This window comes from Choloepus didactylus, chromosome 5, assembly GCF_015220235.1.
Source record: "Choloepus didactylus isolate mChoDid1 chromosome 5, mChoDid1.pri, whole genome shotgun sequence".
In the NCBI taxonomy this organism is placed as follows: Eukaryota; Metazoa; Chordata; class Mammalia; order Pilosa; family Megalonychidae; genus Choloepus; species Choloepus didactylus.
In genome coordinates, this window is record NC_051311.1 from 148,922,040 (window position 1) to 148,946,666 (window position 24,627).

The window sequence follows — 24,627 nt, forward strand, 5'->3', positions numbered from 1 at the left end:
TATGGCTGAAGAATCCCATTTGTGCCCAGGGGAAGAGACAGGAGAAAAGTTTGGAAAACTTGCCTCATAAGAGGCATTTGAATATTTACGGAAAGATAAAAGGTAGGAAAGTACGGAAAAGCAGACAGTGGGGAACTGGGAGGCTCAAGGGAGGCGTTGTCCAAATCATGAAGCCATCCAAATCAGGGAGCCAATAGGAATTCTATGAAGAAGGATTACATGATTAGAATTGAATTTCTGGAAGTTTACTTAATAGATGTGTTATGGACTGGAGTACAAGCCCATCTGAAGAAAAACACACATTAGAAGTCTATGCTCTAGTTCTAGGGATAAATGAATGCCTGAACTAACAGAAGAGAGAGGCTCAGGGTGAGAGTCAATTCAAGCAGGTGAGATAGCAGGTGGAATCCAGTTGGAAGGGATGTTGTGAGTAAAAACAGCCAAGTGTTGCTGCCAGAGCATCACAGAGCAAAAAGCAGAAAGACATAAAGCCAAAATTATATGTGGGAGGCAAGATCTTGAAGAGTCTTTTACATACCATGCTGAGGAGCTTAGATTTTATTTAGTAGATGATGAAAACCATAGAAGGGTTTTAAAATGTCTATTTGCAACAGAACATTCAGGGATCCATGTGGCAGATGAACTTAAAGTGGAAAAATTAGAGGCACATGAGATTCCTCTAATTACAAAGTAGGGGTAGGAAAAGATGAGGGATAAGGGCCCAAGCTAGGGTAGGGATGTTAAGAAAATCACCAGGACTTAGGGAATGACTAGGTGGAGGGAAAGGAAAGGAGTCTTTAATTTAGATGACAGACGTGATAGTCTCACCAAAAGGGATTAAAAAAAACATAGAAAGATAATATGCTTCAAGGGAAAAGAAGATGAGTTCAGTATGAATATGTTGAGTTTCAGGTGAAAACAGAGCAGAAGGTGGAGATCTTTACAAGGCCCTTGGATAAATAAGCATGATATTCTGGCAAAAGTCAGCATACAGATGGTCACAGAAATCATGAAATTTAAAACCAAGAAAAAGTACAAATTAAGAAGAAAAGAGGACCACGGACCAAACTCTAGGAAATACCAATATGGAAAAGGAAAGTGGAGGTAAGTGATTGTGAAAGAAGAAAGGGAATGACTGAGATAATGGTGTCATGAGCTCTGAGAATAAAGGGCAGTTCCACAGTTTTAAAAGCAGTAGAAATGTCCATCAACTGATGAATAGACAAAATGTGGTGTGTCCATACAATGGAATAAAAAGGAATAAAGTATGGATGCATGCTACACCATGGAGGAACCTCAAAGACACTACGCTAAGTGGAAGAAGCTACATATAAGAACAAATAGTGTATGATTCCATTTACATGAAATGTCCAAAAAAGGCATATTTACAGAGGCAGAAAGTAGATTAGGGTTGCTTGGGACGAGGATTAGGTAAGAGGATGAAGGTATGGTGAACAGGCATGTGGAATTTTCACAGGGGAATAAAGATGTTCTTTCTAAAACTGATTATGGTAATGTTTGCACCACTCACCTAACAAAGGGAGAAAACAGGACTGTGGAACAGGGGAGATGTTAAGGCCACAAAGCTTTGTGATTTGTTTTAAGATGTGAGATAAACCTGATAATCACTCAAAGGGAAAAGGCAGTAAAGGAAGGTTGAAGAAACAAAAGAGGGGGCTGATGGAGCAAAGTTCTAGGAGAGAATGGAGGGACTGAGATTAGGAGATGGACGAAAGTACGGGAAAAAAGGTCCCTAAACAAGAGGAAAGGAACCTCTGCCTCTTAAATTGAAGGAAAGTGGGTAAGGATGGGCATAGATTCAGATGAGTTGGGAAAGGAGTTAGGAATTAAGGTTGATGTGTGATGGTTTCAATTTTCTTAAATAGAAATTTTCTCATCTTCTGAGAGTATTTGAGAGGGGGGCTGAGAACTAAATGAGCTGATGAAGGACAAAGCTGATGAAGGATGAAGGGTGTGAGTCTGTCTTGGTTATTAGAGCACTGATTTATAGTTGAGAGTATGGCAGACAGGGATGTAAGAGAACTGAAGATGGTAAAGTAGAGTTAGAATAATCAAAGATCTGATAAAGACTGAACAGAGAAGAAAAGGAAAATGAATGGATTAGAGATCAAGCCTCTGTAAGGTCAAAGAACAGATTTAGTGGAAAAATGAATACCAAATCTAGAAAGATAAAAGGAGTCATCACAAAGTGTATGAGAGGACAAAGTTCCTCAAGTTCTAGGTACTGACACCATTCAGAGTGTGGCCACAATGAGGGAAGATGAAGAGAGGACAGAGGTGAAGGTCACTGAAATTAAATTAGGTTGACCAACTATACGGCCATCTTCAGTGAGTGAGGAAAAGTGACAAAGAAGCTGGCAGATGGCAGCAACTGGGTGGGGTACATGGTGGCGCCGCCAAATGGCATGAGCCTCCAAGGAGATGGTTTCTGGTACAGCAAGGGAGAAAGCAAACATTCTATTAAAATGTTGAGGGACTGTAAGAATCTGCTTACAATGGACTGCAATCTGTTCCTAATCTTAACACTTTCCTTACCAAACACCTATCATTTAAGGATTAAGTGACAGAGTTTCCAAGAACCACTTCTGAAAATCGTACACATCTATCATCGTCTAAATTCTACTTGATACACCCTAGGAATATGTTGAGAGTGGGGATGGGGTGGGTGTGTGTACATTTACATATAATACTTTTTGTTGTTTTGTTTTTTATTGGTGAGGAAGAAGAGTGACAGGGAAGCAGGGAGATACAATCACTGTAAAAAACCACCAAAAGCATCAGGACTCCAAACTATAAATAAATTCAACAATAGAAACAACTTACAGACGAAAACTCCCAAATAGCTACCGTACCTTGTCATGGACTGTCATGCAGCTAGCTGCATCCTTCTGAAGAATTTCAGTTACCCCATTGGAAAGCCTTTCATACTTCAGTTTGGGTTCCTCTTCACTCTCTTCTTCCTGTACAAAATGCAGAGAAAATGACAGGTATCAGGCATTCATTTCAAATAGTCAAAGACCCAAACCACAATTGTTAAAGGGAACCAGAGATGAGTCCCTCAAAAGATCTTGTCATTAATACCACTCATTAAAAAGTTAGTATCTTCATTCATTTTTCCACCTGGGTGCACCATCTGCTACAACTTTACTGGAAGAATAAATTCAAAAGCTGAAAACAGGAGTATACATGTTTACTGTTAAAATTAATCAACTTTGGCATACTAGAATAAAAAGTTGCATAATTATCTGGCCCAATAAAAGGTGTGTGGGCAAAATACCTGTCACTGTGGTCACGTGAACATAGACACCTGGCAGTAGTGACATGGGAATACAATGAACCTCAAAAAGACATGAATTTTGAGAAATCTAATAAGATTTTTAATCAGAAAAATATAATTACAAAAAAATCAAAGGAAAGGAAAATTGGAAATTTTATGTAAAGCAAAATAAAAATCTCTTCATATTTATTTTAAATAACTGATGATCCATGTATAATCATTACTTATTTAGTTTATGCTAGAGAATGTATTATCTACTTTCATCAGAATAAATGTCTTATCCTTTAAAAATTTCTTAATTATTTTACATGATTATCATTAACTTTCTATGTTCAATCTCATAGTTTGTTACAGTAACATAGAATACTCTGAAATCTTCATAGTTATGGGATAAAATTAGTAATCAATACTGATTATAGTGGCCAGGAAGTGACAGATCAAGTGCAGTTGTAAAATTACACAACAGTGATTCAGAAAGAGATTTTATTTTACCATATCCAGAAAGTAATGAGTGATAAGACAAAGCTAGCCAAAACAGAAGTTCACAAAAATAATTTACACATTGACGTCTCCTTCAAAAATAATTGGATAGTCTTTGCCTTCTAGTTAACATTAGAGTAACTTGAAGCACATCCAGAATAACTAGAAGGGCTTGAAGAAATATGAAACATGAGTCTAAGGGTATCAAAGGGCTGTTAAGGCAACCAGAACTAGAAGGCTCAAAATTCTAGAGCAGTGGTGAAACCAAGGAGAGGTGAGCAGACATTGTGCAGCCACTTCCTTCCTAGAGGCATTTACCAATTCTGGGTGCAAGGCAAGAGGCTGAGAATCCATGCTCTACCTAGGAAAACGGTCATCACAGCGGGTAGAGAAAGCAGCAAACCTTCTGGTGCTTGTAGGGATGGAGTGCCAAAATTGGACATTTAAGGAACCAAGATCCCAAGGGAAGAGAAAGGAAGAGAAAAGAAAACAAGTGAGCTTGTTACACAGGCAGTTTTCCCCATCAGACAACCACCAGTTTCTAAAGCTCCATGGATATGTGGTCAAGAAACTGAACAGAAAGCCTCAAAAAAGCAAACCAGCTGTCTTGATGTGCCAAGAACATAAGCATTTTAGTTAAGGAGCCATCAGGAAATGGGGTATTAGTGAATATCACAGGCTGTCAGTTGGAACCCTTAGTCACCAGGGAACACAAAAAAGAGCTTACCAAAACTTCAATCCAACCTTGACTCAGTTCAACCCTTTTGGATTAAGGTATATAACCCCCAACTTTATCTGTCCAGTAAAGGAAAAGGTGACTCCTCTTTGGAGAAAAAAATACTATTAGAGCCATATAATTTTCAATGCACAAATGCCAAGAATTTAATAAAAATTACAAGACATGCTACAAGACAGCAACAAATGATCAAAAATCAAGGAAAAAACATAACATAAAAACAGACCCATGGGTGACCCAGAAATTGGAGTTAGCAGAAAAGGACTTTAAAATAACTATCAATAATAGTGTGTTCCAGAAAACAGAGGAAAAGATGAAAAAATATAGACGAAATTCAATAGAAATGTTTAACAGAAAAAAAGAATTTGTAAAGAATCAAATGAAAATCTTAGAACTGAAATTAAAACCTCAATAGATGATTTAACACAAGATTAGCAAATAGAAAACAGGATTTGTGAAATGGAAAACAGGATTTGTGAAATGGAAAATAGGTCAATAAAAAATATCAAAAGCAAGTCTATAAAAGAAAAATGGATGGAAAATGAAGAAAAGAATGTATGAGACATGTGAAACACAGTGAAACAATGTTAGACTGTTTCATTTAATGAGTCACAGAAGGCTAACGGCCGGGGTGGGGACAGAAGCAACAGTTAAAGAGGTAACAACAGAGAATTTTCCAAAACTAGTAAGACATCAGCCCACAGATTCAAGAAGCTCTGCAATCCCAAGCAAGATAAATATGAAGAAAATCACACCTAAATAGTAAAAATAATACTACGTAAAAGAAAAATGACTTGTTGAGTAACATGGGCTGGTGTCTTGAAGATTGTAAATCAAATAAGACACACCAGGAAGAGACTGCAAATTCAAATGCCTATAGAGGTCTTTACCTGTAGGGCAAAGAACTGCATCTTCACATAGAAAGGGGCTGACTTGTAGAGCAATGGAAAGAAAGGGATACATCAAACATCATGCTAGGAGCTTGACATCAGGTATCTCATTTCATCCTGACCCAAAACAAAACAAAACAAAACAAACAAAAAAAAAAAACACCACACTATGAAAAACTAAATATAATTACCCCATTTTACAGATGTAAAAACTTAGGATAAGAAAATTTTAACTAATTTCAAGACATAAACGGAGTAGAAGGCAAAGCCAAATCTGAAACTCAGTCATGATCTTCCATGAAAATGGTTCTATAGACAACATGTCTCTGCCATTTTTGTCTACAAATAAGCATAAACTCGTTTGAAAGGAAACGTTGAAAAGTGTATTTACTTAGGTGCATTAGTTACCTATTGCTGCCTTACTAATCAAGCCAACATCACTAGTTTAATGTATTATCTCACACAGTTTTTGTCAGTAAGCAATTCAGGAGTGGCTTAGCTGGGTGCTTCAGACTCAAGGTCTCTCATGAAGTTGCAGACAAGATGTAAGCTGGGGCTTCAGTCACCTGAAAGCCTGACTGGGGTTAAGGTACCTGCTTCCAACGTGCATCATTCAAACGATAACGGTGGCAGGAGGCTTCAGTTCCTTGCCTCAAGGACCCCTCCACAGAGCTGCCTGAGTGTTCCCAAGGAGATGACAGGTGCCCCCACCCTCCCCACCCCCACCAAAATGAGTGGTCCAAAAGAGAGTCAGGCAGAAGCAACAATGTTTTTTAACCTCTAGCTTCAGAGGTCACATACTCCTACTTCAATATTCTATTGATCATACTGGTCAGCCACAGCTCAATGTTAAGCAGGGGCAACAAAAGTGCATGAGGAGGTGAGGATCTCTGGGGGCCATGATGGAGACAAGCTACCATGTTAGGAAAAAACTTTAAGAGCAATAAATCTGGTTAAAAAAATCAGTATTCCATGTCTATTGATGAGCTGTCATAAATGTTCTTACCCAAGTATACACAAGCTAGTAGTTATTTAATACTAGCGTGTTAAATGAAAGATGGTACCTCCCACTAACTTCACAAGAATGATGTTAACAATTAATAGTAACAAAAGGAAATTTAATAGCTTGGTTATCCAAAGGACCTACACATTTCTTTTAAAGGGTACCTGATGATAATCAACCCAACCCAAGGAGTAGTTGCAAGTTAAAAAGTGACCTGCTGGGAGGATCTAAGATGGTGGCATAGAGAGGAGTGGAAGCTAAGTAGTACCACTGCAACAACTAAAAAAAACAGAAACAACTAGTAAACAATCCAGAATAACTGCGGGGGGACAAACGTGACCATCCACTCATCGTACACTAACCTGAATTGGGAGGAATGCCCGAGATCACAGCATAAAATGTGTAAGTAAAAACTGCGGATCCAAGTTGGGAGACCCCTCCCCCCACAGCCCGAGCTGCAAAGCCTCGTGGTGCCAGAGAGAAGCTCTCTCCAAGAACGTGAATATAGCTCAGCTGAGCTCCAACTGGGATTTTAATTAGTGAGTGTGAACTGCTCACTACAAGGAACAAATCCCCAACAAGCAGACACAGGCTTTGGGTGACAACTGACCTTGGAGAGCCAGAGGGTCGCCTCGGACTAGCTCTGAAGGGACTCTCTGTTACTTTTTCAGCTCAGTGGAGAAAGCCTCAGCCATTTTCAGTTCCCAGTACTGTGACCCAGACAAGGGTATAGCACAGGCAGAGAGAGACATTGAAATGCTAATGACCTCCCCCTAGGGGGTCTACCTTCTCTAAGAGGAAAGGGGTGGGGCCCAGCTCTACTACCTGCCTTTCATTCAGAACTTGGGGAAAAACAGCCACACCTCCTTACACCAGTCAAGAATTATAGGCTAACAGGTGCCACCTGCTGGGCAGAAAAGCACAGTGACCTGAGGCATCACAGGGTGTAGCAATTTCTAAGACATACCCACAGGGAAACCAGATACTGAATATTTCTTCCTTCTGGGACCTGAGCCCATTCTGGTCTGGGGAGGCCTGATTGCGGTAACCAAGGGAACCATGCCTAGACAACAGAAAACTACAACCTACATTAAGAAAAATGAGGTTATGGCCCAGTCAGGGGAACAAACTTGCACTTCAACTGTGATGCAGGAATTGAAACAACTAATAATAAGTCAATTCAAAAAGTTTAGGGAAGATATCGCGAAAGAGCTGAACCATATAATGAAAACACAGGACATACGTAAGGTAGAAATTGAAAGTTCAAAAAACCAACTGGTGGAATCTATGGAAATGAAAGGTACAACACAAGAGATGAAAGACACACTGGAAACATACAACAGCAGATCTCAAGAGGCAGAAGAAAACACTCAGGAACTGGAGAACAAGGCACCTGAAAGCCTACACACAAAAGAAAAGATAGAGAAAAGGATGGAAAAATATGAGCAACGTCTCCAGGAACTTAAAGACAAAACGAAAAGCAAGAATTTACGTGTCACTGGTGTCCCAGAAGAAGAAGAAAAGGGAAAAGGGGCAGAAGCAATAATAGAGGAAATAATCAATGAAAAATTCCCATCTCTCATGAAAGACACAAAATTATGGATCCAAGAAGCGCAGCGTACCCTGAACTGAATAGATCTGAATAGGCCTTTGCCAAGACACTTAATAATCAGATTATCAAACATCAAAGATAAAGAGAGAATCCTGAAAGCAGCAAGAGAAAAGCGATCTATCACATACAAAGGAAGCTTGATAAGACTATGTGCGGATTTCTCAATAGCAACCATGGAGGCAAGAAGGAAGTGGGGTGACATATTTAAGACACTGAAAGCAAAAAACCACCAACCAAGAATCCTATGTCCAACAAAACTATCCTTCAGATATGAGGGAAAGCTTAAAATATTCTCTGACAAACAGACAATGGACAGAGCTTCTGAATAAGATACCTGCTCTACAGGAAACACTAAAGGAAGCACTGCAGACAGAAGGGAAAAGAAAGGAGTGAGAGATCTGGAAAACAATTTTGGGAGACAGTAGTACAGCAATGTAAGTACACTGCACAAAGATGACTGTGAGTATGGTTGAAAGAGGAAGGCTGGGACCATGTGGGACACCAGAGCAAAAGACAAATGATAAAGACTGGGACTGTGTAACTCAGGGAAACCTAGGGTGCCCAATGATTGTAATAAAAGGTACAAATATGTTTTTACATGAGGTAGAACAAATGAATATCAACATTGCAGCGTTAAAAATACGGTGGGATTGGGACGAAAATACAATCAATGCAAACTAGAAGCTAGAATTAACAGAAACATTGTATTATGCTTCCTTTAATGTAACAAAGGCAATATACCAAAGCTAAATGCATATGGGGAGGGGTGGGAAATAGGGGAAGCGTATGGGACTCCTGGCATTGGTGATGTTGTCTGACTCTTTATTCTACTTTAGGTTAATGCTAGCTTTCCTTTTGTCACGTTTTAGCTATCAAGTTTTTGTTTGTTTGTTTGTTTGTTTTTCTTTTTTTCTTTTGCCTCTTTGCCTTCTTTGACTCTTCCTTCGTCTTTGTGGAAGAAATGGAGATGTCTTTACATAGAGAGTGGCGATGGTGGTCAATACATAAATACGTGACTATACGGGGAACCAACAATTGTTTACATAGGATGGAATGTATAGTGTGTGAACAAAACCATCTTAAAAGAAATGGGTTGATGAAGAAACCATGAGGGCCCTATATTGAGTGAAATAAGACAGACACATAAAGGCAAATATTGCAGGGTCTCACTGATATAAACTAATTATAATATGTAAACTCATAGACATGAAATATAAGTTACCAGGACATAGAAATGAGGCTAAAGAATGGGGAGCAGTTGCTTATTATGAGCAGAATGTTCAACTAGGGTGAACTTAAATGCTTGGAAATGGACAGGGGTGATGGTAGCATGTTATGAGAATAACTAACAGTGCTGAAAGGTGTGTGAAGGTGGTGGAAAGGGTAAGCTCAGAGTCACGCATATCACCAGAAGGAAAGTTAGAGGTTAAAAGATGGGAATGTATAAAACAGTGAATCTTGCGGTGGACAATTAAAATGTATAAAACAGTGAATCTTGCGGTGGACAATTAAAATGTAAAAAACATTTTAATATTTTAACTATATAAATATTAGCAATCTCTCTCACGAACTAGAACAGATGCATGTCACTATAACTAGAAGTTAATAATAGAGAGGCATATAGGGAAAAAATATATACCCATTGCAAACTATATACTGCAGTTAGTACTATTTTAACATTCTTTCATCAACAGTAACAAATGTACTATACCAAAACTATAAATCAATAATGGAGGGGGGCGTGGTTAGGGGTATGGGAGGATCTGAGTTTCCTTTTTTTGTCTTTCTTTCTTTTCTGGAGTAGTGAAAATGTTCTAAAAATTGAAAAAACAATTAATTGTGTTGATGGATACACAGCTGTATGGTGGTGCTGTGGGCAACTGATTGTACACTTTGGATCTTTGGATAGTTGTATGGTATCTGAACAATCTGAATTTAAAAAAATTAACAAACAAACAAACAAAAAACTGACCTGCTGTTAATATGAGACATCAAACAGCTTATTTACCACGTTTAAAGAAGCTTGGAAAAAGGAAGATTATGAAAAGCAAAAAAAAAAACAAAAAAAAAAAACAACACTCCTACTTATCTATCTGCAAGCAAGAAACAGAAATCATTACAAAGTTAACATTAAATGTGGCACGGATGATGGATGCATTCTGAAATAAATGTGCTAAATATAAACTGAATCCTGAGTGTTAGTCTTTATAATAAGATGCCACTAGTTGCTCCAGTCTGGGCATCAAATGTGCATCCAATGTGAAAAGTTAATTCTAGCCTTTTGACTATTTTGCATTAAAGCACTCATCCATGGACCATTAGATAAAGTTACTGTAAGTAAAGTTTGCCTGTCTTATTTGTAAGTGAAAACTAAATAATTTCTCTCACATAAATATACAAAAATAAATACTTTCACAGCACAGTTCACTGAAGCATTTGTGTGCTAGGCTTGAAAACCATAAATAAAATGAAAATGCCAATATTAGGCACTTGATGTTCCATTTCATGATTTTCTGACAGGTATCTTTTAAGTTAAGTTAAAAGCAGACTAAAGGTGAATTTTTAAGGTTCTTTTTCCCTGCTGTAAACAAAGAAAGTGGAAAGTGAATCAAAAACACAATTCACAGAGGTTATTCTGCTGCAGACTATATATCACATTTTAAATAAAAAACATAAAAAAATCTAGTAAATTTAATATAAAGTTTCACTTCAATCTAAAAAAAAAAATTAAACAGGAAAAAGGCTTTCATGAAGTTTAAACTTTCATAGTAAACAACCCAGTGTTAATAAAAAGCAAATCAATACTTTTTGTTAAATTTTAATTATCTTGCAAACCTACAAATAAAACCATCAACAGTCTGAGTTGAGATGACAGTTAACTGTGTTTCTATGACAACCTAGTGGAATAGTACAAGTCCTGACTTGCAGCTAAGCCAAGATATGAACAGAGTGACATTTACCCATACAAGAAAAATCTGCAGCTTTCCTTTAAAAAGAATCAATTCCTCAACTAACATGGATTTTTACTAAGCGTATAGCACTTTTGATTAAAGACAAGTCCTTTAAATCATCCTATAGGATTCTAGAACACTATCTGAAAATTAATTTCATATCACTGCCATTCTTAAGTGAGTTCTGAACTTAAAAGGGGAGAAAAGCAAGTGGGGGGATAACAAATTAAAGCAATTAAGTATTTCAACCTGGAAATCTGTTGCAGAATTTGTTACTATAGCCAAGGGTAAAGTTTCATGTAGGAATCTTGGTACCTAACTTGGATTTGGATATCAACAAGAATACTGCACTTTTCTTTTCATGTAATAATTTGTTTAAAATTTATGTACAACAAAAAATTTTGGTGTTTATAACCAATAGATCCTGAATTTTTTCCATCCTGTTTTGCTTCTATCAACATCTCTCACACACCATTACATTTTATATACCATTGTTAACAGCCAAAATGGAGATTTGAATTTTACTTTTTAAAAATTTGTTGTCACACGAATTCTGGGGTCAACAAAAAGATCTTTGCATTTTCTATTATTAATATTAATATAATTTTTAAACTTATTAAAATTTTATTTCTGGAGCACTGTTTCTTTATTAAAACCCAGTCCTTTTTGCAAAATAAAATGATAATAGTTACACTAGATGGTAAGCCAAGTTAGGCTAGTAGAAAATACCACTAGTTGAACATTCCTAGACAATTTGCAATATCACTCTATGGAGAGGGCCTTTATCCCATCCAACTTCACCTGCAAGAAAGACCCCAGTGAACCTCCAGGAATTTTAATATGATGGATAGTTCACTTGGTCTCATGTCATCAACTACATCTGGCTAGGGGCAGATCCCTTAATACTCAATGCTGTAAAGCTAGATACAATAAGGAAACAATAACATGTTCAAAAAATCCTCACTGTTTAAAAAATTAAAAAAAAAGGCTTTCATGCAGTTTGAATGTACACAGCAAAAAAAAAAACAAAAAAACCTGCATTAATAAAAAGCAGATCAATAATCAACAATGGGTTTGAAAGTATAAAATAAAAGCCTGCCTCCTCCAAAACATTCTTTCTAGAACTCCAATTACATTTAGGAGAGTTGGAATAGTCAAAACTGGTAGTCAGCCTGACAAGTTTAAGATGTAAAAATAGCATCAAAATCCATTATCAGAACATCCGAATTTTAGAAAATTTTCATTTTAAAAAATACTTTCTCTTTACAAATAATTCACTTCATAGGAGCCCCATGATTTTTAAAATATTTCTTTTCTATCACTACATTAAAGAAGATGGAGGGAGAACAGAAAAATAAAAGAGTTGGTGCCAAATACAAGAATTTTTCTTAAAAAGCATAATTGAAATTATACTGTAAATCAATGAGAACACATAATCTGCATCTCAAAATCAGAATAATTGTTTAAGAAATAGAGCTAGTCATGACCACAGGCTACTAAGAACAAAGATAACATAACTAGACAAAAACTATATATTATCATGTATACATACCTATTTAAAACTATAACATTCCAGTAAATACCCAAGCACAATATAGGTTATTTCCATATATCCACACGGCTCTTTTTGTGTGTGAGGAAAAGAACACACACAAACACACCACATGCACACACACACACACTTGAAAAAAGACCCTAATTTCTCCTGCAATAACCTTTGGAAAAGGTATTGTCACAACCGCACCTAGGAAGTAGCAGATTTACCTTGATTCTCTCCCCAGCCATTCATTCCCCTGCATATTGTATTTCTTCTAAAGAATCACAAAAGAAACCTGGGGTCATCAATAAGGAATCATTATTTAAATGCGACTTTCACTAAATTATCAAGTGATGATAGCATAGGGAATGATTAAAATCAAGAACTTGAAGTTCCCAAGGATTACTGCTTTAAGGCAGTGGCAGAACTCTACCCTCTCAAAATGTGCAGACAAAAATTGATGGTTCAAGAATCTATTTAACAAGAAATACAAAGTATGTATTTAGACATAGGATAGTAGTGAGACCAAGTATTTGAGCAACTGGCTTAAGCAGTACTAAGCATAATCTTTGTAATTGCTACCTCCTCCAAAACAAATAAAATAACCACATACACCCAGTTGAAGGGAATTTGAGAGAATCCTTATCCACTTAATGTCCCATGGAATTACCAACTGGTAACAAATAAACTTTCTTTTTTCAATTATTACAACTGCTCATCTAGAACTTTAGGTCTTTGAAGAGGGGGCAATATCTTCCATATGTTTTAGTACACTCTGAAAAAGCAACCACGAAAATCTCTGAGGATAGTGTTTAGCTTACTGTTGGAAGTTTACATTTCTTTCACACTGTAGTTGGACTCTGTCTATAAGCCACGCAATCTAATAAATTATGTGTCCATACTGAAACAAAAGATGCCCAATTATGTATTCTGATTTAGCAAAGTGCCAAGTGTTTTACATTAACACCACGTCACCTTCAATAGAGTGCTCAGAGTTAGCAATATTTTAAAATGAAAAAAAAAAATAAACAAACACAAAGACTAAAGGAAGGACAACTTCAGGAGAAGTTCTCCTTTGAGCTATTGCCCTGTCTCTCCCCTGGACTTCATGGTCACACTTCTTAAGTCTTATTACTTTTTATTAAAGTTATCATTGAAAGAATACAAGCTCACTGCAATTAGGTAATACAACGTATGGCCAAACTTTCTTGAGCCAATTTCTATATTCTTTGTCTCCATTCCTGCCCTACCCTTAAGCTCTCCATGAGACTTTTCTTACCAGAGCTATCCCTAAAGTTCCAAGTGGCCCTAGATAGAACCATCAACCACCCTCCATTAAGTTACTCAGAAAATGCCAGAACCTTGACTGGAGCATGTCAACCTTATGCACAATAATTCCTCCCCAGAACAGAAGGCAGCACTTTGCGCTCACGTACTGAGACTGAACTACAGCTTCTGCTAATCCAGACAGCCTCTTTCACAGGAGATACTGTTCTAAAGCAAAGACTACTCGATAGGAAGCCGTTGAGGCCAACTTGTACCTCCTGCTGTTTCTATCCCAGTTGTGGGACCCTAGGCAAGTGTGGTGACTTTTATTGGGTTCTCCTTCCCTAAAATGCAACCCTGCCTGTCCATAATATTTGGACAAAATACAAGCTTCTTTTATGAAAAGCTAACGCTACAATTAGCATTAGCTAACTGAAACTACCCAAGTAGGGCGTTAGCCTTTTAATAAGAAACTTAAGGTTCAAAATTAATCAAGGACTAATGATTTTAATTTGGTTTGTATTGCTCACTCCCCCCAACCACCACAAGGAATGCTACTTCCTTTAAAGGGCAACTGCAACTATTAATCATTGCATACTATAGTTCTATTATTAAGGGATCGTTTTATTTATTCAAAAACATAACTATCTGGTAGGAAAGATGGCTTCCTTTTAAAGTGTCAAAAAGATATCAAGAAAACTGCATAGAGAAGCTCAAAGAGTAACTTCTGTTTTCCATTAATAATACAAGATATTATAGCTGCCTCAATGACCAAACTTTTTAAGAAAGTGACATGGAGATAATGGAATTCATCTACAATAAAACAACTGTGTCAAAGCTCCCAGAATGCCTCCCAATCAGATAGAGGATGGATAAGCAATTACATTCACATATGAATGCAAAGAACATTGCTTAATTTTCAACTTGCAGGCACTACTGCTATTACTGAAAAAAATACAGTAACAGAAAAACAGTTGCTGAAATTAGGAGCTGATCAATGTAACCTGAATGGCATGAATCTGCTTTTTCATGTAGATAGAATACATATGCTTAAATCAATGATTTTCAACCAGGGTTGATTCTGTTCCCCTAGGGGACATTCTTCTGGCAGTGGAGACATTTTTACTTGTCACAACTGGGGGAGGGAAGGGTGCTACTGGCAGCTAGATGGCAGTGGCCAGCGATGCTGCTAAACATCCTACAATGCACAGGACAGCACCACAACAAAGTAATATCTGGCCCCAAATGTCAATAATGCCAAGGTTGAGAAACACTGAATTAAATAAATTTTCACAAAATGCAATATTACACAGGCATGAAAACCTGGTTTCAAAGATTATTTAATAACAAAGGAAAATGTTCTCACCATGTCTTGTTAGGTGAAAAAAGTAGATTATAAAACAGTCTGCATGAAACTTATATAAATATGTGGGAGGAAAATTTAGAATAGTAACCTCTAAGCTTTAGTTTCTTCATCTGTAGAATGGGGGTGATAAGAAGACCTACATCATAGGGTTGCTGTGCTCATTAAAGATAGGAAAAAAAAATTACTGCTGTGAGCTACTGCCAATATTTTCTAAATTTTCTAAAATAAACATGTATTTCTTATAAAAAATACATACTATTGTTAAAGACATAGTTCAGTAAATTTCCAAGAGGATGTTGAAAAAAGATTCTTATCTCTCAAAGCTGCTTTCCCTATGGTAACAACTTTGACCAGAAAAGTCAGAAAAAGTTGAGCCTGTAATAATTGAAGAGCTCTACTTAAGATTCACAAGATATGCAGTCTTCATAAACCCTGGTCTCTCCTTTGCCCTGAAGTATCCGAATTTCATGTTCAATTCAAGGAGGAAAAACATAAGGTGAAAGTTCCCATGCCCTAAGCCACATGTCATAAACAGGATCAACTCCCATCATTTATTTTATATTGGGAAAGCGATAAGAATATATAGAGGAGAAAAAAAAGTGAGAAAAGCAAATAAGCTTTTCATTTCCTTCCAGCCATATGGAATAACCTTAACCAATCTTCAAGATATGCTATTCAGGTGGACAATTTCTGCCTCTAAAGCCAACATAACCCTCTTTAACTTTCTTTCCAATATCCCTTGGTGATCACAAGATCCTAAGAAGAAAAGGTTTATGCCTTTTCATTGTTCCGAACTTCACCTAACAAAACTGTGGGTACCTAATAAAGACCAGTGAAAACAAAAGTGCGCAGTAACAGCAGACTGAGTTTAGCAAGAAGCTTTTCTAAGACATTCTCGTTTAGATTTCCACTCTGGAAAATCCAGATCACAGAATATCAGCGAAAAGGAACCTCAGAGATCATTTAAACTAGGTATTATTTTTGCAGACACAGAGGGAGGGGAAAGGGGGAGTTGGGGTATTCTCCAAATAGAGGGAAGGGGGTAGATATTCTGAAACAGTGTAAGTTTGATTTATAAACAAATTTTCAAAAATAAAGCTCTATCACTTTTTAGCAGGAGAAGCAAATAGAGGCCCTGCAAACTCAATTTTCAGAACAAATTAACATTTATTTGTAATTTGTACATTAATTACTGGTATGAAAAAGGAAAACAGTAAAGTCCTTGAAATTATTTCATGTTTGAGAAGAGATTAAATACCTCTCAAGCATATTTAAATTGTACAATCCACATTTCAGATGCAAAGAAGCACCTCACTAGCCAACCCCACCCAAACCTCTGACATCTCATAAACATTCAGGATATCAGTAAAAATTAAGACAAACTATTGTCAAAATCAAGGAGATGCCAACATGTGTTGCATTTTAATCTGAAATTCCTGGCACACCCTCATTTGTTTTATGAAAACATGAAACCACCTGAACAAAAGGTAGAAAGATGCTTTCTAGCTCTCTCACCAGCCCCTGTCCCTGTGACTGGGAGCTTGTTGCAACTCACCTGAGCAGATGTCTGCTCTCCCCTGTAGGTATGTTTCCCCAAAGAAGGGTGGTTCTATTTACAGCCTCTGCAGAGACTGCAGCCACTGCATCTCTATACCCCACACCTTTAGGCCTTGGCCGCCATCTTGCAGAGACCATAAGCCCCTAACAGCTGGGCAGGGCATTACCATTGGTCTACGAGACCCACCTGGAAGCACTGCAGGTGCAATGAGGACCCAGAGAACACTGAAAGCAGGACTATGGGCCTGCAAGACACCAGAGAAAACCGATAAAGGAAAAAGCAAAAATGGATTAGTAACCCACAAAGCTGAATAAATGACAACAAAAAAGAAAAAAATCCATGTTAGTACTTTTTAAAGACATACAGAGTCAGATAAGCACAGAATAAATTGAGAAAATAAAAATCATCAAAGAACTACTTCTCCCCTGCAGAAAAGTACCTGTTTTAGAAACTGTTTTAGAAACTGATCCTATTAAAAACCTTCAAAGACCAGAAAATTCCTAAGTTATTTAAACAGTTCCATTACAGAGAAATAATAAAAACTTCCCAGTTCATTTTGGAAAGGTAGCACAACCCTGGTATCAAAACTCCCAAAGAGCACATTAAAGAGGGGAAAAACCCATATAGTTTAACCATCTCATATAAGAAGTTAAACATAAAAACTCTAAATAAAATACTGTAACTCAAATCCAGCCACATATTTATAAAATATTAGCCCTAGATCAATTATTAAAGGAATGCAAGCACTGAATATTTAAAAATCTGATATTCATCATCTGACAGGTCAAAGAAGAAAACCCATATGATCATCTAGATAGATACTAAAATTATATTGAATTTATAAAATTCAACACTCATTTCTGATTAAAAAAAAGAAGAAAACTTTTAATAAATAAGAAAAGAAAGTTCCTTCCCTGAAAGAAAGAATGACCATTTGAAATCAAAAGTCAACTTGATACTTACCAGTGAAATAAGAGAAGCATTCCTACCACCAACAGGGAACAAACCATGGGTGCCAGCTATCACCACCTTTTTTTTTGTTTAACTTTTTTAGAAGTTCTTACCAATGTGAAAGACAAGAAAAAGAAAACGTAATTTTCTTGTCGTTGGTGTGCTCTTACCTGAACATGACATGAATGTATGGAGAGAACAAAATGCAGTTCCTGCCAAGACAGGGAACTTGCCTTGGCTATTGGGTCCCTCCCTCCAAATCGACCCTGAAGACATTACAAAAATGAGAGGACATTAACATCTATGGATTGAGAAACTCTGGATGCTGAATGAAACCATCCCCAGAAGTAGGGGAAGACCCTGTAGCTTGGGGCAGAGGGGCCAGAGGCAGCAGAGAGGAAAGGCTCAAGGAAAGCTGTCACATCCTGCTCTCACCTCTCCCCCTGGCTGCCTAGGGAGGTTTGGCTGTCCATTTCACTGTAGAAATCAGCAGCAGAGTCCAGCCCTTGCAAACGGGTGAGGATTGACCAGCTACATGCTCTCCTTCATCCCCTACCCTTCCTCCTACAGCGTTGAGATCACTTCCTCCCAATGCTGTTTTTCTCCCTGAGGGTCTTCCCTATATATGAAACCCCAACAGAGGAATTGATTCCTGGAGTGACAGCAGAGAAACAGGTACCAGTAGTGCTTTGCCCTTCGTCCTGAGCTCTTTCTTCCCTTGGCTTCTGAACCATTCTCTTGGTTCTCCTCTTACCTCAGTGGTTACTCTTTCTCTTCACTTACCAGGTCTCCAAAATCCTGCAGTAACCCTCATGGTGCAGGCATCAGGGCTCAACTTTGTCTGCACTCACACCCTAAAGGATCTCATCTAGTTTCATGGTTTTAAATAGCATATAGTCATATCACCAGCCCAAACCTGTTCTATCTTCTTTATACAACTATCTACTCAACATTTCCACTTGGATGTCTAATTGACATCTCCAGCATAAAATATCCAACATGGAACTTCAGCTCTACCACATCAGCACCATCACCCAACCCAAAGCACCCAAACCAACTCTAGCCAGAGTCTTCCCTATCACAGTTAACAACAACTCCACCTTTCTAGTTGCTCATCCTTGAGACTCCTCTCCGTCACTCACACTCCCACATCCAAGTAGTCAGGACATCCCTTGGCTCTACTTCAAAAATTCACCGTTCACCAGCATTCTGTCACAGACCTCTCACTGATCTCCCTGCTTCCTATACGCACCCTACAGACTTTCTTTAAAACAGCAACCAGAGTCATCTTTATTGACAGCAACATGCTCCAATGACTTCCCATCTCATTATAGTATACATTAAAGTCCATAAAACAACCTACAAGGCCTACATTCTCAGATACGAGTTACCTGGTGGACATCGTTTCCTACCACTCTCCTTCACCCACTCTGCTCCAGCCATAGTCATAACCTCGAAACGCCTTGCATAACCCCACTTCACAACACTGAACTTGTTCTTCACTTTACCTAGAAGAAAATAGCAACCCCTCAGCCCACTCTGTATTTCCCTTACTCAATGTTATTTTTTTTCATATGTATATATCATATATTTAAATGTTTTTATTTATTGTCTACTACCCCCATCAAATACGGGTGTATCCTAGCACCCAGAACACTGCCTGCTGCCTGGCATATAATAATATCCAACAAATATTTGTTGTATGAATAAAATGATCAATCATTTAGTCTTAACTGCCTAAAATATTTTTTCTCCTAGGGAGTGAAATTTTAAATTCTGTCCAAAGGTACATCATATCAGCGAGAAAGTCTGTTCATCTTTTCAATCTCTAACAAATGGCAGAAATAAGTCTCAAAAATCTTATATCCAGAAAGTTTCTAAGTTTCCAAACATATAATTTTTATAATGTATGCTTCAAAGGGAATGTTTATCCATCCCTGAATAATGCAATAATCAGCAGAACCCATTAATATTAATAGCTCATTAAATGAAATAGCTAGTTTTTAATCCAAGGTCTATTTGCTATTTAGAAGCATATAGTGTTAAAACCCCATGCTTCATTTTTCTCAGCAATCAATCTCATAACAAGCTACATTACCATTTTAGTTACTTGTTGCTATAAATTTGTTTATTAAAATTAATACATGTAAAGAATCAATGTAACTTTCAATAAATGATTCACAAAATACTACCCACAGATGAGATAAATTATTTTTGTGTGATGAATTTTCCGATTTAAAAAGCTATCTCCTGACTTCCCACGAAGACTTGTTTTCATTTTAATAAAACTGAAAAAAAAAAAATCTCTCCTTGTGGCTGATGCACCTAGAAGTTTCATTTTATTTTAAAATTAACTTCTCATTCAACATAAATTGCATATACATTTATTTTAAATAGGGCTGTCAGTATACTTGGTTTTATTAAAATTAATATATCAAGCATATACAAGATCTACAAACTGTGATGTTTGGAAAAACTAAACCAGATCTGAATGCGCATCTGTTTAGGAGGCATATTTAGGAACAATGGTAACAAAAACTGTAAAAACTGAGGTGACACAAATTAACTGTTCAGTTATTAAATGCCATGAGCCAGGCACTGGGGAATGCAATGTACACGCAATCTTTGCTTCAAAGGGAGGATACGCCTTAGTTTAGTTATTCAGTTTCATGTACCATGAATCACAAAAGGTCACTGGAATCCACAGCTGGTACAAGGCAGATCTCAATACATACCAGTTTCCATTAAACATTCTTCCCTTTCCTTGCTGCCCCTCTTTAGCCTCATGCTTTTCCCTTCTCATTCTTTTCTTAACTGTTCAAGTTTAAACTTAGAATGTAAGGTAAACAATTTGATGTTCCTATCACAAAATTATTACAGCACATTAAATTCTTTTGAGAAAAAGTGGAATCTTCTAAATAAATAATGTACCAAGAACTTATTCAAAGTAAGCCAAATTAAAAAACAGAAAAGCAAACTTGTCTCCATAAAGCAGAAGTGCTTCAGTTTCCAGCCCTATGATTACAGTACATTGTTCCTGTCCACAAATAGGAAAGACCCTAAGTAAAATGATGGTATTTCTGCATCACTGATGTCCCAACTTCCTCTCCCGTATCATTAGTTCTACTCAGAAATAAATCTCTGTTGAGTTAAACCACTACAATGCTGGAAGTGTTTGTTACTGCAGCATAACCAGCCTCTCTGACCAGTACACTACCTGATAAGATTGTGGTTCACATTAAATGAGATAATTCATGTAAATTACTCAGCGCAACACATGGCACACAGTAAATGATCTACAAAGTATGGTCAAATTGAAACAGGGTGGGCTTTAATCCACATTATTGGAGCCCTTATAAAAAGCTGCAAGTCAGAGAAAACTGCACAGAAGGAAACCAGGGATATTGCCAGGTCACAGACGACTGCCATCATCAGAATGTTACTAACCCCAGACAAAGCATGGTCTTGCCAATGTCTTGATTTGGGATTTCTGGCCTCTCAAATTGTGAGCCAGTAGTTCTTGTTAAGTCAACCCATTGTATGGTATGTGTCATAGCAGCCTGGCAAAGTAAGATAGTGATTCTGAAAAAGCATGAAGAAATAATGATTAAAAACTTTGCAAATTTGGTGAAGACATTCAAGAAACTGAGCGAGCCCCCAAAATGAAAAACCCAAAGAAACTCATGCCAAGAGACATCATAATTAAACCTCTGAAAACTAAAGACACAGAAATAAACTTTGAAAGCAGCCAGGAGAAATGACACATTACATGTAGGGGAGCACTAATTCAAATGACAACAAATTTATCATTTGATGCCAAGGAGGCCAAAAGGAAGTGGCACAGCATTTCTCAAGTGATGAAATAAACGGACTGTCAACCATGAATGTGCTGTATCTGGCAAAAAATATCCTGTAAGAAAGAAGGAGAAATAAAAATATTTTCAGATGAAGAAAAATTAAGAGAATCTGTCACTTGCAAATCTACCCCTGAAGAATGGCTGGAGGAAGTTCTCTAAACAGAGAAGAAATAATAACAGAAGAAGGCGTGAACTTCACAAAAAGCAAAGAAGAACAAAGGAATGGGTAAAAATAAGGGTAAATATTATAGAGAATCTATTATGAGTTTCTTAAATCATATTTGAAAATGTAAGCAAAAATTATTAACCAATTGATGTGGTGCTCAATGCAGATAAAATTAATACTTAAGACAACTCTATTTGAAAAGTAGGGGGGGCAAAAGGACTAAATGGAAGCAAGGTTTCTAGTCCTGACTAGAAGAGATAAAATGTCAATACCAGTAGACTGTGGTAAGTCATGTAAATATATTGTAATACCTAGAGCAACCACTAAGAAAACCATACAAAATTATATCCTCAAAAACACTGTAAGTCAAGATGGAATCCTAAAGAACGTTCAAATAACCCATGTTAAAAGAAGAGAGGAGAAACATGAAAAACAAAAAACAGAGGAAACAACCAGAAAACAAAAGATGGCAGACATAAGCCCTAACATATCAGCAATTACCTTACATGTGAATGTTCTAACTATACCATTAAAAAAAATGGATTGGTAGAGTAGGAAAACAATCTCAGAAAGGTCCACACCCTGTGGTTCCATGTATATAGTATTCTTCAAATGACAAATTTATAGCAATGGAGAACAGGGGAGGGGAAAAGAAGGAGTGGCTGTGGCTATAAAAGGATAGCACAGGGGGTCCTTGAGATGGAGCTGTTCTGTATCACGACTGGGAGGTGATCACATGAATCTTCACATGTGACAAACCTGCACAGAATTAAATTCACACACTCACACACAAACACACAAAATGAGTGTATGTAAAACTGGTGAAATACGAATAAGGACTGAGGATTGTATTAATATCAATTTTCTGGTTGTGCTATTATACAGCTATGCAAGATTAGCATCAGGGGAATTGGGTGAAGGGTACGTAAAATTGTATGGATTATTTCTTACAACTGCATATCAATCTACAATTGTCTCAAAACAATTGTTCTGTTTTGTTAATCTGAAGAAAAGTATGTATATTATAGTAAAAACAATTCTGGCTTTATATAAAATCTTGGATAAAATATAAAGAGACTGAGAAATAAATCTGAGATGGGAAAGGAAGGATATGCAGTTTCATATAGGTTCTACAGTTTTCTAACCAGAAAGTTCCATAACATCAATATAGAAGACTACCATAATGTGTGTATAGATAAATGTGTTTTGTTCAAAAAAATAATATTGTTTTGCCAAGTATAAAAACGATATATCTGTTATGGTAAATTTAGAAAATGAAGGCAGATAATAATAGTAAAGATAAAAATGACATAGCCAAAGGACAATATGTCTTCCAGTCTTTCTCTACTCCTATGTGTGGACTTTGGCAGTGGGGGGAAAGTGGATTACAATCTAAATCAGAGTTTGGCAAACTGCAGAACAAATCCAGCCCAAGGTCTGTTTTTCTACATTTTATATTGTTTCATTTTACATTTTTAAATGGTTACATTTTAAACGGCTATGTAAGTACCTATATAATATCCTCAATACTGCCTCTTTGCCTGCAAAGCTTTAAATATTTACTATCTAAGCCTTTATAGAAAAAGCTTGTCAACTCGTGGTCTAAATATTATTTTGTAAAAGCTTTTTTCATTTAAAAGAACTATGAAAAAGAAGGATAATATAAATATTTTCCTTATCTAAATATTTATCTGCCACCCAACATTTTAGTGGCAGAATAGCAACCCATTATATGGGTATACCTTTTTTGCCCATCAATTTATTTCTGTTTACTTAGATTGTTTCCAAATTGTTATTATGAACAACGCTGCAACGAATATCCTGGAAGTTAAATTTTCTGCACACAGAGATGGATGCACATTTTAAAGGGGGTCTCACTTATAGAAAGCATCATCTATTTTATGGTAAAATAAATTTATTTATTAGAACAGTTAATATTTTACATAAATTAATAGACTATTTTCTATTCTCTGGAATAGAAAGCAAAGTTCAGAGATTCTGACGTTGATATCTTTTCCTACTAGTTGAACAAGAAAAAATCTGCAATCTTACCTCAAATCTTATTTTATAGATAGGCAGGAATTTCAGAAGGATTTTTTTTTAAATCTTGCCCATATCTACATAGTACACAGAGGAAGAGATTGGTGTAAAATTTGATCACAGGGGAGTCAGGGGTAGTACAGCTAGGGGTTAGGATCGTAGACTTTGGAGTCAGTCGCTGGATTCAAATGGAGGCTACAACAGCCAGGTGACCTTGGACAAGTTAACTAAATACCCCAAGACTGTTTCCTCATCTATAAAAACAGAAGCAGCAATCATGGCCATCTCCGTAAGGCTAAATTAATATACCCAAAGAGTTTACCAGAGTATCCAACACTGTTTCTTACACTAAATAAGCATTTATTTTTGTAATCATCATCATTAACAAAGCAGACTCCCAACACAGAACTTGTTCATTTCCTCCCAGTCTCCATCTGATTCTCTGCTCCAGCAGGAACTCCAGAGCTAGATCTGCAGCTTTCAGATGGTTATTTTCCCATTTGTGTTTAAGTTTTTAGTACTTCCTGCTTCCTCTTTATGCTGGAGGCATGGATTATGCTTTTATTTGCTTTCCTTGTTGATCCGTTTGGCATTTGAAGGATATGTGGGAAGATTTGGATTTAGGTGGCTGCCAACACCCTCCTCATTTCTGAAATGAAATTCCTGCATGGAGCTCTAACAAGGTGGGATTCTGTACCAATAGTTCTGAGAACATGGGGGTCTCAGTTAACTAGGCATTTCCAAAAATAAGAATAGTGATCTGAAATGCTTTTTGATATTTTATTAAAACTTAACAGATGTTACACTCTATCAGTAAGCAAACTCAGTAACAGTTCTTTGGGAATCCCAAAGATAGTGACAGAGGTTTTAGGTAGTGAAAATGTTAGAAACTACAACTCTACAGCAGAACTATAAA

General features: G+C 36.9%; 1 protein-coding gene across 3 annotated transcripts in view; it reads right to left on the reverse strand.

Moving 5' to 3' along the window:
- Positions 1 to 24,627, reverse strand: part of VPS41 (VPS41 subunit of HOPS complex) — a 194,022-nt gene that overhangs the window by 158,756 nt on the left and 10,639 nt on the right. For all 3 annotated transcript variants that reach the window (XM_037837118.1, XM_037837116.1, XM_037837117.1), the window contains exon 3: positions 2,874 to 2,981. In XM_037837118.1, coding sequence (XP_037693046.1) covers positions 2,874 to 2,981 — 108 coding nt within the window. The remainder of the gene's footprint in view (positions 1 to 2,873; positions 2,982 to 24,627) is intronic.